The following is a 15,358-nucleotide window of genomic DNA, read 5'->3' as shown; positions in this document are numbered from 1 at the left end:
ATACGAGCTACAGTAATGCAGCAAAAATTATTTTACACTTCATACCATCAAGAATTCCCAGCTCACTGCACACGTCAGTGAGGGCCCCAGCTCCCAGTACAACTTTTCCTCCATGTTCCATACATTTGGAGTTGTTATACAGTTTCATGAAAGCATGTTTTAACAAGCAAGATATACTGTACTGTACTGTATATATGAACAGCTCTTTAAGATAACTAGAATTGTACAGACCATATAAATAGTCATTATCAGCTACATTTTTGGCTGACTTTCTGCGGACCGAATAGTGCTTACTGTAAGACTAATCAAGCTGTACCCTTTAGAGTTTTATAGATAGAGGGAGACAAGGAAAAAATCCTCTGCAGCCCACAGTGTGGCTCCATCTATTCCCCTCCATTTTCCACGTCAAGAGACACAGCGAAGCACTGGTTATATAAACAAAATCATAGGCTTGTCTACGTGCTGGAAAGATCAAGTCCCAACAGTCAGTTTCAAGATTTCACGTTATCTTCGTGAGATTCGGTTCAACTTATGCTGAGCCTGAAAATTTCCACCCCTTTAAAGCCTTTAAGAATGTAAAGCGTTAAGTATTGGGGCAGAGGCTGTCTCTTGATACGCGTTGGTACCATAACAGCATTCAAAGCCTGAGAAAGAAGTGTGGCTTCTCCCATAGTACAACTCAGGAAAACCCGTAATTCTTCTCACACACAAGGATTCTGCTGCAGCTGCATTTGTATTCCTCTTCTCCGAAGGCCCTCTGCCAACCAGAATTTTTTCCATCTTTGTTTCTACTCCACCCCGCCATTAATAAATATTATCCAAGGCTGATGAGTGCAAGTTATTGATTGATGGTAGAATAAAAGGCAAAGTTATATTCACAAGTACCAAGAGCACTAGAAAACTTTAAATCATAAAAGCAATCAGCCATGCTTGGCTGGATACAAAAAAATATGAATTCTGCCTCCCTAATTAAATATGAATAATAAAAGAATATATTCCCACACTATCGTAGATAAATTTTACATCTCTTAATAAAATAAATCATTATCTTCACAAATAAAATAACTCTGTGACTTATGAGGTCGTTCTTTGCTAAAGAGATGCCACTGAAGCTCTTTTCCAAGAGATGCTCCAGGAGCCTGAGGTTATGCTGACTGCTAAACACAGTACTGTACTTGTGCTTAAGCAAGAAAAAGAGAAGACTCTTATTTAAAGTAACTTGAAAGAAATGAGCTTAACAGAGGCAGATGAAGAAAGAACGTTGTCTCCTATGCAGCTGGCTATAAAGAAATCACCTCAAATTTAGATATTTTTTTCCAGAGGTAGGAATTAGAACACAGATCTTTTTACTTGAAGTCTGAACAAGTCTCCACTGAAAATGGTATCATTTTGTAGAACCGTTTCCAAAACAGCATTGCCTGTGAATGTCATGTATAATTTTTAAGTGTAGGAACTTTCTTAACCAGATCATACATAATGCACTCATTACTACAGAACTGGAATTCTTTACAGGTCAAAAACCCAATGCATTATATTTAAAAGACAGCCGTGGAAATATGTAAACACAAAAACTGAAAGGGTTTCAAATATGCTGCACTAAAGGTGTCAAAACATGTTTCAAAGCCCTTAAATAATACAGGACCTTAAGTCTGATTCTCAGAAGTGCTTTTGAAATCAGAACTTGGTGCTACAATAAAGATGCATCTACACATTCTTTCTGTCCTTAACATCTTTGGGGAACCAGTTCTGTATGGATGTTTAAATAATCATGATAGCAATTAAGACTGAGCAGAGAAAGTGCTATGGTGAAACAAACCAGTGAGCCTGTACTCTATTACTGTTTCAATGAAAAATGCAAGAAACTCTGTAATGTACCATTAACAAGCCACATGCCAAAAATTGGGAGGGGGAGGGGGGTGTTGGGGGCGGGTGGATGTATGCCTAGTCATCTAGTGAGGGACTTCCATGACATTAGGTATAAGTGTTTATTTTTCTTCAAAATTATTTTTACCCTATCTAATATTACTTTGAATGTCCCCATTGTGCATAGAAATCTTTTTTAAAACCTACTAGAACATGGGCTTTGCTGATATCTTAGAAGCCATAAGTTCAACTTGTTAATTTTATTTTATTTAGCTTAACTTTTCCCCTTGATATTTCTACTGATGTTGAATTGGAAGATAAACAAGAATGCCTTATTCTCCTCCTCTTTTTTTTTTGTCACTGTTTCCCACACCTCCATCATACCCCTTCTTTCTCAGACTTCAAAGACTATCCTTTTCTCCATACAGGAGTATCAATTTAGGATTTTAATATTTCACAGAGGGGTCAGTGTACAACTTGCTATTCTGTTTATTTGATATAATTGGGGGTTTAATACTGATGTCAGTATAATGAACAATGTTATTTTCTATTCTATTCTATCTCATAGAACTTTGGTTTTGTTTGTCTGGATTCTAGCTGGACACTTAGCCAAGGTTTCTCTGAGCTCTTGACAAAACTATTAAAATCTTTGTCCTTCAAATGTTAAGCTTAGGAATGTATGGCAGTAGTTCAGATTGTTTCCTTGAGAATGAGTCATTCTGTATTTGCCACGATGGTCCCATTCGATTACTTGTATAGATCTCTTGTGAGATCCTGACATTCTTTTCTAAACTTACTCCTGAACAATCAAACCCACAGCAGAGACAAAACACGATACCTCTACCAGGAACCTGTAGCCTTGTTTTGATCCTATGGCTGCTGAACTCATACAGCAAATAAAGTAAGTGGTCAGTATGATGGCATGCAGCTAAATTACAAAAAAAAAAAAAAAACAAAAAACAACCAACCAAAAAAACAACAACAACAAACCAGTAAACATCTAAAAAAGCATTGGAAGCCATAGCAACAATTGGGGCATGCTTAAGTTAAAACACTTAAGTGTTTTACACGCTTAAGACTAAAGAATGAACACTACAGTCAGTTCTTTGTTAAGGAAGATAATGCTCTGCTTTTGTAAATAAAAAAGGCTACTGGACATCCAAAATAATGTAGAGACTGACAGGAAAAAATTGCATTACGTAAGACTAGACACCAAGAAGCCCAACCGAAAACCAGTATCAGAAATATTTTAAGTTAGCTGAACTAGAATTTCCTTCATGCATACATTTCACAGAATCACCCAGAGTGGCTGGGGCTGGAAGGGAACTCTGGGGGGCACCTGGTCCAACTGCCCGCTGTAGGGCCACCTCCAGCCAGTTGCCTAGGACCGTGGCCAGGTAGCTTCTGAATAGCTCCAAGGATGCTGGGCAGCCTGTGCCAGTGCTCTCACAGCAAAAAAGTCAGGTGCTTAAATGAGCACCCAGAATGCATAATCCAAATATGATGTCACAAAAATATGGGAATAAAAAAATCTGCAATGTCAAACTGAATTCGTAGACAGAGGTAATATTTCCACAAAATTACCAGGCCTTTCATAATGTGTGACATAAAACTTGCTGGTCAGATTACTCTTCCCAGCATACAACTGGAAATATAAATCAGCTATAAAGGCAAAAAAGACACCATCAGATTCTGGACTGAGTCATAGGACTACTTGCACTCTCTGAAGAAAAGCCACACAATGGGTAGAATTTGGCATGTCTAATAAATGATATTATCTAGAGATAAATGGTGCCTGCGATAAGCTCTTCAGCAAGCTGGTTTTGCCGGGTTCACGCTTCAAGAATTCTCAGAGACTATTATTTATCTTGTAGAAGATCTCAGAAAGCAGTTATATCAAAGAATAGCAAATCACACTGTATTTTTCTGTAATGTAACATACCATCTCTATGTTTATTGGTATTTTTGAGAAAAAAGCAATCCTCTTACAACAAAGATTTCTCCCACTGATAATACCATAAAAAAGAATCAGGCCTTTAATTAAAAAAAAAAAAAAAAAAAAAGTATTTCTCCTTGACCCCGACTTTTAACTATCTGCTTTGTTCGTATTTTTTTAATCAGGCCTTTAGTCCCTGAAGAATGCAAAAGAACAGCTCAATCTGCACAGATACTGACATCTGAGTGCTCCAGGCATTGTCGGAATGGGCACTGCACTCCCACGGGGAAATGCTGCTGTAATCAAGGCTGGGAAGGAGAGTTCTGCAGAACTGGTTTGTATATAGATTCATAGCAACACGTGAAAAAAGCAGTGACATGTCATAATTTGCTTTTTATTATTTGCTGACATAAATTTTCAATATATGTCATTAACCATCAGTTCCGAAACAACATTAAAGAAATGCTGATCTCATCAGTTGTAGGAGAACTAAACCTTTAGATGAGTGCAACAACTAAAACATCTAATGCAATGTGAGCCATTACAGAATGCAATTAATAGCATAAATATAACAGGCAATGGTATTCTTATTTTTTCACCACGATTGTAAAAGGAAAGGAAATGCAATCAATACATGTTCCATGTCTCGACTTTCAACTCCCACCTGCAGCAGTACCACTGTCAGCGTCAAATAGCAGCACCTTGTCAGGAAAGATGATAAATCAGACCTGCAGGTCACTATTGCATTTTTTGCACTTCGCTAATTTAAATCACATGCTTTAGGTTTGGTACATTTTTACTTTTGATCCTACAAAATAAAATGTCTCCCGTTTGTTAAAGAGAATTCTATGTACAACTTGTTACAAAGCAGCTAATAATCAGAACTTTACTGCAATCCATTTTTAATTACAGTGCGTTTATTAAGTCCTATCTTGTTCCTGTAACGTATCTTTTAAAAGTCAGTTTAAAAAGTGACTGTGATCAAACTAGGTGTTGGGTATGTTGCCAAAGGGGTGAGGCGAATGAACCTGGAGTGCCACAGCCGTGATACCACTGCCCCAACAGGGGCTGCGGTGATGGCTGAGCTGTGTAACTGGCCCATGCAGATCGCCCAGAGCAAGCCTGGGTGCCAGGAGATGTTATTCGTGCATCAGCAGTCTTCTGATTGAGAGTATTTGCTCAGCGAGTTTGACCAGATGCCTATACAAAGAGATAAGGTTAAAATAGTGGCAGTAGAACTCAAAAGAGGAAAAGAATCACAGAGTAAGATAAAGCAAGGATCACATGATGGAACAGGGATAATTCCGGTTGGAAGCAGGGTCAGCTATGACGTCCTTACAGCCTGGAGTGTAAGCAGCTTCCCAGTTTTTAGTGATGAGCAGGAATGACTTCACTTGGAATGAAATTAAATGAAAGAAATCACCAATGATATATCTTACTGGCAAGATTAATGAGCTGACCATCACACAACAGTGCAACAAAAACACGTTGGAGAGATGGATGACGTAATCTGGTCAAACAGCCCAACTTCAATTGTCTTCACTTGTCAGTCAGAGATTTCCTGCGTTTAGAGAATGAAGCCCATTCTACAGCCCTTGTCCAAACAGAACTTAAAGTAAAAAACATCACCAGTGTGAACATAAATGGGTTTCGAATAATCTGTTTTGTTTTAAAAAAATTACAGATAGCTAATTTGATAGATGCAATGTACAAGAAAGCTACAGAAAATGTGTAAACAGGATCTTTCTTCCCTGTAACCCATGCAGCTCTTAACGGAGATGTTCTAGGTTGAACCTCAAGCTATTATTGTAATTTAAATAAGAAAAATTACCTTACAAGTCATCAGTTTCCCCCTATACATAGTTTAATTAAGAAACTCATGAATAAAATCAAGAAACTTATTTATATGTAAGGTATTATAAATCTCTGTAAATCAGTATTATACCTTTACTCTAACAGATAACAATAAACAGCAAGATGTCTGCAAAAAGAAGGATACGTTATATTTATCACAGTGCTGTGACTCTACTCCAGAAGAAAATACTTCCGCAACTAAACGTACTGATTGTTAGTTTTGCTAACACTGGCTACAATTTAAAACAGCATTTATATCTGAAAAACTTAAGCAAGCTGATTAACCTGGATAAGTAAATTGTCAGGCATCTGCTAAAGAGGGAAAAACTCTGAAACTTAACTCACTGATAAAAGTCGTTGAAAAGATACTCAGGTTCTTCTTTCTTTTTTTTTTTCTTTTTTTTTTTTTTTTCCTAAAGGGAATTCAATTTTGTTCCAAGTTTAAGTGATTCAAGAGCCAAAGATCTCTGTGGTCAGTTGTAGCCTGCTCTGTTAGACAAAGTCTGTAGTGAGGAACTCTGCATGTACAGAGGAGTTTACCTGAGATTCAGTACTTGCTAGCTTGGTGATGGCCAGGTGCTAAAATGTCTCACCAACTTCAGGCCTTTTTTGGGCTGCCAGCATAAGAAATGGGATGAGGTAGACCACCACTGTTTAAAGATCTAGATGTGCTGTATGTCTTATTTTCAAACGATAAGACATTCGAAGCCTGAAGTCTTTTGAGATGGGTCTTCTGTGTACTCCAAAATCAAGCATGAATATGGACGTTTTCAAAAATCTGCTATTTGATATTCACAGTCTGTCCTGGGTGATACACTCTCAGACATACACAATTAATTCCCCTCCCTAACATTCTAAAACTTTAAAAGATACAGTTTCAAATCTTCCAATATTTCATCTTTTCTGTTTTGTTTTACATTTATGTGCTTTCTAAGTTTAGAAAAGCTCTTAATGAATGTGTGATGTATCTTTTCAGTTTGCAATGTTCTAAACAAATTAGAAAATCACTGTTTCTTTCACCCACAGCAAAATGTGACCCAGCCTGTCGACATGGAGGTGTCTGTGTAAGGCCTAATAAATGCTTGTGTAAAAAAGGCTATCTCGGCCCCCAGTGTGAACAAGTGGATAGAAACATCCGAAGAGTGACAAGGGCAGGTATTCTTGATCAGATCCTAGACATGACATCCTATTTGCTGGATCTAACCAGCTATATTGTATAGTTTCTGGGACTATTTGGAAACTACACTTTCAACGGGCATTTGTTTTGAATCCTGTCATTTTGAAAAGACTGTTATCCTGCAACAAATACCGGTAATTTGATTTACTTTATTAATTTAAGTATAATATCCACAAATGTGCAGATAAATTCTTTGTATGTGTGTAAATATTTCTGTACACCTCCACAGACGTACGGATATCCAATATATGCACACATACACATGCACGCACTATCACAAATACGGTTTTACAGCTAGTGGAATTTTTTTTAATATTTATTTCTTCATGAGAAATAGTTTACAAAGTAATTCCACCGTAAACCACATTCTTGTCAAAGGACTTTCGTGATGTCTTAATGGATTCTTGGGCATCCCAGAAATCTCGTGGCTGTACCTATCTGATTATAGCATTGAGAGAGCAGTTTTCAAACATCGCTGTATACACTGCTGGACTTAATAAATCCAGTTGTAACAGTTTCTAAGGCGAACTACATCATGAAACAGTATTTCAGCACTCCTTAATGCATTCCTATCTAGGCAATTCATTGTAAGACTGTAACCTTCACCTTCATCAATGTAACTCTATTACAGAATGTTACGCATTTCTTTATCTAGCATAGATGCAAAAATCTGGTTATCGCAGCTTAATATCAAGATTGTTTCAAGTGTTTAATAATTAAATTATATTCGCATATTTCAAAACCAGTCATCCTAGAAGGTCTGCTTTTTATCATATATTTTATTTAACAATGGGCACTGGGTTCATGTTACATATTTATATTATTTTATTTTATTTTTATAATATAGACATCATCTAGATGAGACAGCTTTACCATGTCCTGTAAAATACTAAAGTTACATTTTTCACCAACTTAATTGGAAAGATGGGGAAAGAGAGAGCAAACACACTCTTTAATGTGTTGTGGACCTAATCTAGAAATGTATCCTTGTGTCAACCCGTATTCCTTTATGATGGATGAAAAATACAACAGCTAACCAATCATAATAAAATTCCAGCACATGTTAAAAGTGTTCATCAAGTGATTTTCACTGTAACAGGACAGGCCAGATTATACACAAGTAGACCGCTGCCAATTTCACACTGAATGGAACGCCCCTGGATGAGAGCTCACATGAGCACATGCTGGCTGTGTAAGATGTCACCTGTACAAAGCGTGTAACAATTCTCGCCAAATGTGGTTCTAAATGTAAGTGTTCCTTGAAGAGCTAACATAAAATTGAGTCTTTGTAAATGTATCAATAAATATGTTGTACATGCTATAGTCAGGTTTTCTAAAGTATTAATAGTCTAACTAGATATATCTTCAGAACTGGTGCCCGCTTATCTCCAGAACTAGGGCGTCTATTGTCAGTTTCTTTGCTCACTACTTACAGACTGTCAGATTTCCTTTGCACTACCTGGCTTTTTAAATTCTCGCCTATGAAAAGAACAGAGTAGCCACAGCATGCACATCGTATGGTTCTTAGAAGCAGCTACTCATGCGTCAACAATTTACAACACTTTAGGCAACAGGATGCAAAAGACTTTAGCCGTATTACTCTCCAGTCGCTCTCCAGGGCAGTGACATGCAATGGATTGTCCTTTATAGAAAGTTGTCAGTCTTCATTTAGTAAGTATTAAATCTGAAAGTACAGCATGACTGATACTTGCATTTCTCTGTCTTACGCATTCCAGCTCAGAGGAACAGAAAATTACATTTGCCTTCCATATATGTTTGCCTGGGTTTCGAGTGACCTCATGCCAAATGGAAATTGGTTGAGAAATCTTGGTTAAGTGCTCAGCGAACAATGGTCTGCATTAAAAAGTGCATGCATAATTTTGCACAATGTAGATTCAACTGACAGTCCATTGAAAGACGTCTTGGGATTAAATGAGCATGAAGACCAAATTGCCCTCTCACCCCAGAAAAGGGTGGTCCCTTATAGTCACATGAACACTTCATTGGCTAAGCAGTGTGACCAATCTTAAAATGAACCCTGCGGTAGCATCTGTAGGTTAATAGCAGCTCTTTGTCTCCGCTGCTTTCTGCCTTTAGTCTTTTCCCTGAATTCCATCACAAAAAGTTTTACAATTAAAAAATGTCCTGACAACCATTTTTGTAAATTGACCTTAGCATCTAATCTTTCCTTATTCAACGTGGGTGACAAAAATGTGAACTTCTCATGAATGAGCCAGCTGTCTAAATCTGTCACATAGCGCAGTTTTATTACACTCTTCATAATTGGCAAAACAAGAAAGTTGCTGAAGTATTTTAGCAAAATATCTGACAGAGATAACAACGCTTTAACACTTTCTTTAATTAAATGTACTTAAAAATAAAACCAACTTTAACTCTACTGTGACGTATTATTTTCAACAACCAGCTGGGGAGATGTGATAGTTCTTTTCTCACTGCTTAGTTCCTGGAGACTTAAAAAATACCTTGGATGGCACCTAAATTAAGAACCCTGGCAATATATGTGTCATAGTCATGTAGAGAAGGAATAACAATGAACTTAGAGTTTTGATCTTAATACTAAAGACAGTTCCATTTACTAATGAAATCAGAAAATAAAACTCCAGTAAAAGCTAAGAATTAAATCCAGGCCTTGTTCAACTCAATGGCAAAAAACTCACATTGGCTGTGCTGCTGCACCCAGAAATTTGCTTTCAAAATTTAAGCAAAATACTCCCATTTGTTTTATTTTATTTTTAAAAAAGTATTTCTGTTTGAGTCATTCCACCAAAACTGAGAAGTAATCTAAGTGAAGATTAGAGAGGGGAGATAGTTTGTAGAAAGTCTTTTGCTTCATTTTAAAATCATCTTTTATATCTTGAGAAAGCAAGCATCTGCATTAAGCCCACATGCATACATAGGAAATCCCAGTGGAAAAGAAGTATTCTCAAAAAAAAGACACAAAAAATCCTAGCTGCTTATTTATCAAAAGAAATTATACTATTAAAAAGAGTGAGTAAACCCCAGGCCTAGCCACCCAAGATGCTGATATAAAAAGGGCAACTGCAGTAATTGCCCTGAGAATTGGCATACAAAAAAAAAAAAAAAAAAGAAAAAAAAAGAAAAAAAAAGGGTCTGTAGAAAGCCTGTTGCCAGTTAGGTCATTCTGCAGCCATTCTCACACAACCTCCGAGAGTGTCCCAGAATAAAACTGAGCTTATAAATGAAACTAGATAAATGAGGCAATTAGATAAGGGCCTCCAGAAGGGATTTTATGTATGTGTTCAAGTTGTGTCTGTCTCTGTCTCTCTCTCTTAATCTTTTATTCCATTCATTTCTTCCTTTATTCGGAGATACTGCCTCTCTGTTCCCAACGCATTGTACATTTCAAGCATGCTTTGAGGCTTTCTACTGTTAAAAGAGAACAAACATACCTGCTGCAAGAAACATAACTCTGCTCCTGACGTCTGCTAGTTTTCAACCCTCATTTTATTAATTTGGGACAGAAAACCTTCGTCTTTCTCTTTTTAAGTGCCACTGATCGAAAGAAGGTATATTACTGGAATATAAGGAGAAACTTCTTTACTCCATAGATAAGTAGGGAGACAAAAAATGTTATGTAAAATCAGTTCCAAATTGTTTCACTCCATTTCAGAAAAACAGTAAACTCATTTTTCTAATGCATCCAGTAAGAAATTTTAATTCAAATCTCCCTCTCAAGGAAATAAATTCCTTCCATTAACAGTCAGGGACACAGATATAAACCCTTTGTACCTTTAAATCCTCACAGGTTATTCTATTTCATGCAAACAAATAAGTTAGGTATAAATAAGTGTATAGATTTTTTATCGCCAACATGACACCTCTGTTTATCTTCTCCTTTTGTTCGCTCCTCCACATTTTGGCTTTGCAGCTCTTTCCCCTTTAGAACCACAGCAAACATCAATATATATATATATATTTATAGATATAAGGAAGTGTGCATCAAAGAGGCTTGCCAGCAGGCTGAGGTTTTTACCTTTTGATCATTCCACAGAACTCTGTTATTTTATAGTGACATCTAACAGTGTTTCTTAGCTGGACATTTACAGTTCAGGAGCGTCAGCCCCAAGCAGCAAAGCCTCAGGCTGTGAAGCTCAGCCACAGATAGACTGGAGCTGGAGGAAAGGAGAAAACCCTTGGTCATGATACAGTCACTATGCTAACCAGAAAGCTACCGATTTCAATCCAGTAATCAGACGCCTCGAGTATAAAGCACAATGATATTCCCGGGATGATGAAAAGTTGCTTTTCGGTATATACTTTCTCTAATTTGGGGTTAGAAATTAGGACCTTTTCATGTACAAATATGCCAGATGAAGATCCTGAAAACACTTTACGAACAAGTAATTTTTCACAGGCATGAAGTCCCATAAAAGTGAAAATAAATATCCATGCATGTAATTCTACTTTTGTACCTGTGAAACAGGTATTTGCAAGATTGGGTCTACATGGAAAAAACAACTCTGAGGACATCCTATTCTGCTTATTTTTCCTTAATTATGTAAATCCATTAAAAGACATTAGTGCATTTTCATTTACTACCCTTTAGTTGAACTGTGTATCAGTTTAATTAGGAATGATAGCATTTTGATATTCTATCCCGCTTAAAGGGTGATCTTTGTCTCAGAAAAAAATAGAAGTAATGAAGTAAATAAAACTAATTTTTCCCATTTTTCAATATTGAAAAGTTGACCAATATTTTATTTTTGTCATTTAAAAAAAATCTTAAGAATCTCACCAAAAAGACAACCAACCTTCTAAATCTATTCTAATCCAAATTTGCAGAAAATATGTACCAAATAATCACAGTTCTGGCTACAAAAAACTGATAAATATTTCCATAATTATTTTCAGGGGAAAAATGTTGTAGAAACACTGGAAAAAGTTATGACTATTCTGCTAAAATGTTCGTTGTTTTCAACAGCAGTGTAGTTCAGTGAAATAAGACACGTACTTTTTAGGATATAGGTGTGAAACAGCAGAAGCCACCTGAAAGCTTAGTAAAGGATTACTTTAATCTTTGAGGGCCTGACTTGAAGTCCATTGATGTCAACTGAAAATCTCCTATTGACTTCATTAGTGATAGGATTAAGTCCTTAAGAGATATCCACTTAGCCGGCAGAAGATCTTAACTTCAGACATCAGTGCACACGTGACCTCTCTGTGTCTGCATCTGCAGTCATTAGACACACCGAGGTTTTCTGGAATAAGACTGGAGATTCAGCCCTGCATAAAGCCGTACGGAGCATATCCTTCTTAAAAGACTTACGGACCACATCCAATCCTCTTGGGTTTCCTTATAGGTATTGCCAACAGTTACACAAGGGGTCTACTAAATCTGCCAGACTTCTTGATACTCCTTTAAAAATGTTGAGCAATTAGCTCACTTTTTTTCTCTTTCACACATATATATGCTGATTTCAAATACGTAAGTATATGCGCTAAGCAGGAAAGCAATTAAAATACCAAGTCAGTGGCCCCATTTTATGAAATAGCCATAAGAAGACACAGATGCTCACAAACATCCACAGAAAGAGTTCCCTCAAATTTTTTGAGTCCCGTGTTGCAAAGGCTGAATTCAGCAATATCAGGTACATTTTCAAGCATTTCTTCCTGTATTTAATAGGGATGGTGTAATATTTCAATCAAGACTATATCCTAATTCAAAGATTTTGTTGTCACCCTTGCTAATAAGAGTAGTAAGACAGAAAGCGATGAGACTCCTCAGTACTGAAATGACAGGCATAAGGGATTAGGGACTCAGACGTGAACAGGCATTCTATAGACGCGTGCTAGGCAAAGGGATAGCCGCTTGCCCTTGTACTCATTGATTTCAATTATGACCCTGCACACAGAATTTATTGTGCTAGAGAGCGCACAACATCCAAAAAATCTTAGCATAGCAATTAATTCTGCATAGATTTACACTGGGCAGACTGACTAATCAGTGTTATTAATGCCTTATCTGGGAAAAGAGAAACATTACTATTTTATAGCACTGTGCAAGTGGTTCAACTGACACATCAACCTTTTTCCTTGAGTTCACTCATGAGTTATTAATACTTACTAATTTGGTCTATATATTAGCAAAGGATTATCATGTTGTCCCATAACCCAAAGAAAACTCCTATAGGAAATTTTTCTTCACATTACACTGTACTGTTTGATTTGAAAGCCAAGCAACACACCCGCTTACCAGAGCTCTCAGTGCTGAAAACATATCATTCTTATGATGACTTCATGCTATAGGAATTCATAAAAAATAATATTCTATGTTACATACATTTAATATATGTCTTTACCTATTGTCTCCTGTACACACAGTGGCTTCCACAATCAAAAATGTCAGAAGCTATTGCTAAGAATGTGCACAACCAGCTGCACTGTTGAAGAGGTTTATTTCTACTGATAAAAAAACTTTTCATCTATTAGAAGTCATCAGTAGGGTCCCATATATCATATAGTTAAGTTCCTTTTACAAATATTTTCTCATTTTGCAATGAAAACAGAAGCGAAAAAAACATCAAAATGAAAAATTGCTTAAATCCCCAGGGATTTTCAGAAAGAAGGCACCAGCTAAAGCCTGTGGATATACACAGTGGCTGTGTTCACAATAATCTTGGCTGGAAAGAAGGCAGAGAGAAGTGGCTGCTTTGGAGGGGTATTTTTTATGTAGGATGCATTTTGCTGGAGGACAAAAAGGTAGTTCGCATCACAAGGCAGCAACAAACAAATCCCATTTTCTGAATGTTCCGAGGAGGAAACACTAAAAGGAAAATGTTCTAGGCAGAGTCAAAACTGGTGTGCAAAATGAACTTAATTCATATCAAGATATACTGAGACCAGAAACCATCTGGTATTAAGTCACCAGAGGTATCTTGTAGTGATCTCCATTAATACCAGAAGCAGTAACCTTACCCTGTGAGTTATCCAGAAATGCTATTAGCTGTCCCCAACAAAACATACCGCAGAATTAGAACGCCAATTCCCTTTTGAGAACAATTAGATTGTAATAGGAGCCAAGCAGAAAAGGAAAATGAAATAACAAGATTCTGTCACTTGATAACATTACTGTTGTGATATTCCTCTGTTCAATTAGTTTTATTTTATAGTAGCTGTCAGGTACTGTATGTACATTTGAAATGTGGGAAAATAGCTTAGAAAATATCATTCAAACTATGTTTAGGTATCTTCTATAAACTGTATTATACTACTAAGCATATACAGGCACCAACCTAGCAGAGCACTGGAGCACCCAAGTAATTAATTTTAAGCACATGAGTCTCACTAAAGTCATGTGCTTAACGTTATTAATATAATTAAGTGCTTTCTTGGTTTGAGACCTTACAAGTCTTTGCAAGTCTACTTACATAGACTACATATGCTATATGTGTATTTCTTTTTAGGGAGACAGCACGGCTGAAGTTCACAAAAGAATTCAGTTACTGTCTGTCACAAATTCTATATAACCTGAACTAATTGCATCTTTGTGCCTCCACTTTCCATCTGAAAATTAGTGAAATCAATCCTTGTAAAGCGCTTTGAGCTCTTCAAATGAAAAGTGCTATAAAAAGTACAAATTATTATTATATTATTGAACACCATGTATGTATACACACTATTATGTAATATATAATATATGTATAATGCATATAAATTCTAACAAATGTATTTGTGTAATATCTGAGAAATGGAACAGTTGTATCTGGAAGTGATAAATGCATAGAGTTGGATTTATTGTCAATCTGTGGATTTAATGATTTTTTTAGACAAAGGATGTTTAAGTGTATAATTGCCTTTCTTAATTTAATATATTTATGTAAATGCATGCCTGAATTTCTGAATAGATAGCTATTCCTTGTCCCTTAAGCTAATAAAATATATTAAACTTTATCTTACTATATAAGGTACACCTGCTGCTTTAATTTTTTTTTTTTAATATTTTTGTTATGACTAAATGCATAATTTAAAATTCATGAAACTTTGATTTTAATTGGCTCTCTGATCTTTGCAGTAAAGGTGAAACACCAGCATTATATATATTCTTTGAAATGTACACTAGTTTTATTTATATAAATTCTAAGATGTTTTCATAAAATATGAGTGAACACTGCTATTATTTTTGGAATGGGAAGTTTGGAATGGGATTTCCTGTTTGCTTCTGGATATATGACAGTGATAATTAAGACCTCCACACTGAAAAGATACCTGTTTCATTGCAAGCAATACGTGAATGCATGTACAGCTTGAACAAGGGGATTTCATGCACAGGCTTTTCAGGCACAGGTATCTTGGAGAATTAGTTCAGTAACGATGGGAGAAAGGTTGGGGTCATTTCTTTGTTTTGTTTATTTAATATCCTCAGAGAAGCATGTCATCAAGTCAATGTATGTTAAATTCAGATGTAAGATTTCCAGTGATTTAAATAAGGGCCATAAAAAATGGATGCAGTGTGGAATTCTTTCCATTTCCCCCCATCTTAAGTAACA

At 36.3% G+C, this 15,358-nt stretch overlaps 1 protein-coding gene across 1 annotated transcript in view; it reads left to right on the top strand.

The window, feature by feature from the left end:
* Nucleotides 1-14,762, top strand: part of LOC119152090 (hedgehog interacting protein) — an 80,667-nt gene extending 65,905 nt beyond the window's left edge. The window contains exons 12-13 of the mRNA XM_037396832.1: nucleotides 3,985-4,133; nucleotides 6,680-14,762. Coding sequence (XP_037252729.1) covers nucleotides 3,985-4,133; nucleotides 6,680-6,873 — 343 coding nt within the window. The 3' untranslated portion in view covers nucleotides 6,874-14,762. The remainder of the gene's footprint in view (nucleotides 1-3,984; nucleotides 4,134-6,679) is intronic.
* The last annotated feature ends 596 nt before the right edge of the window (nucleotides 14,763-15,358 follow it).

This window comes from Falco rusticolus, chromosome 1 (assembly GCF_015220075.1).
Source record: "Falco rusticolus isolate bFalRus1 chromosome 1, bFalRus1.pri, whole genome shotgun sequence".
In the NCBI taxonomy this organism is placed as follows: Eukaryota; Metazoa; Chordata; class Aves; order Falconiformes; family Falconidae; genus Falco; species Falco rusticolus.
Note: the sequence above shows the minus strand (reverse complement) of the source record. Positions and strands in the feature narration are given on the sequence as shown.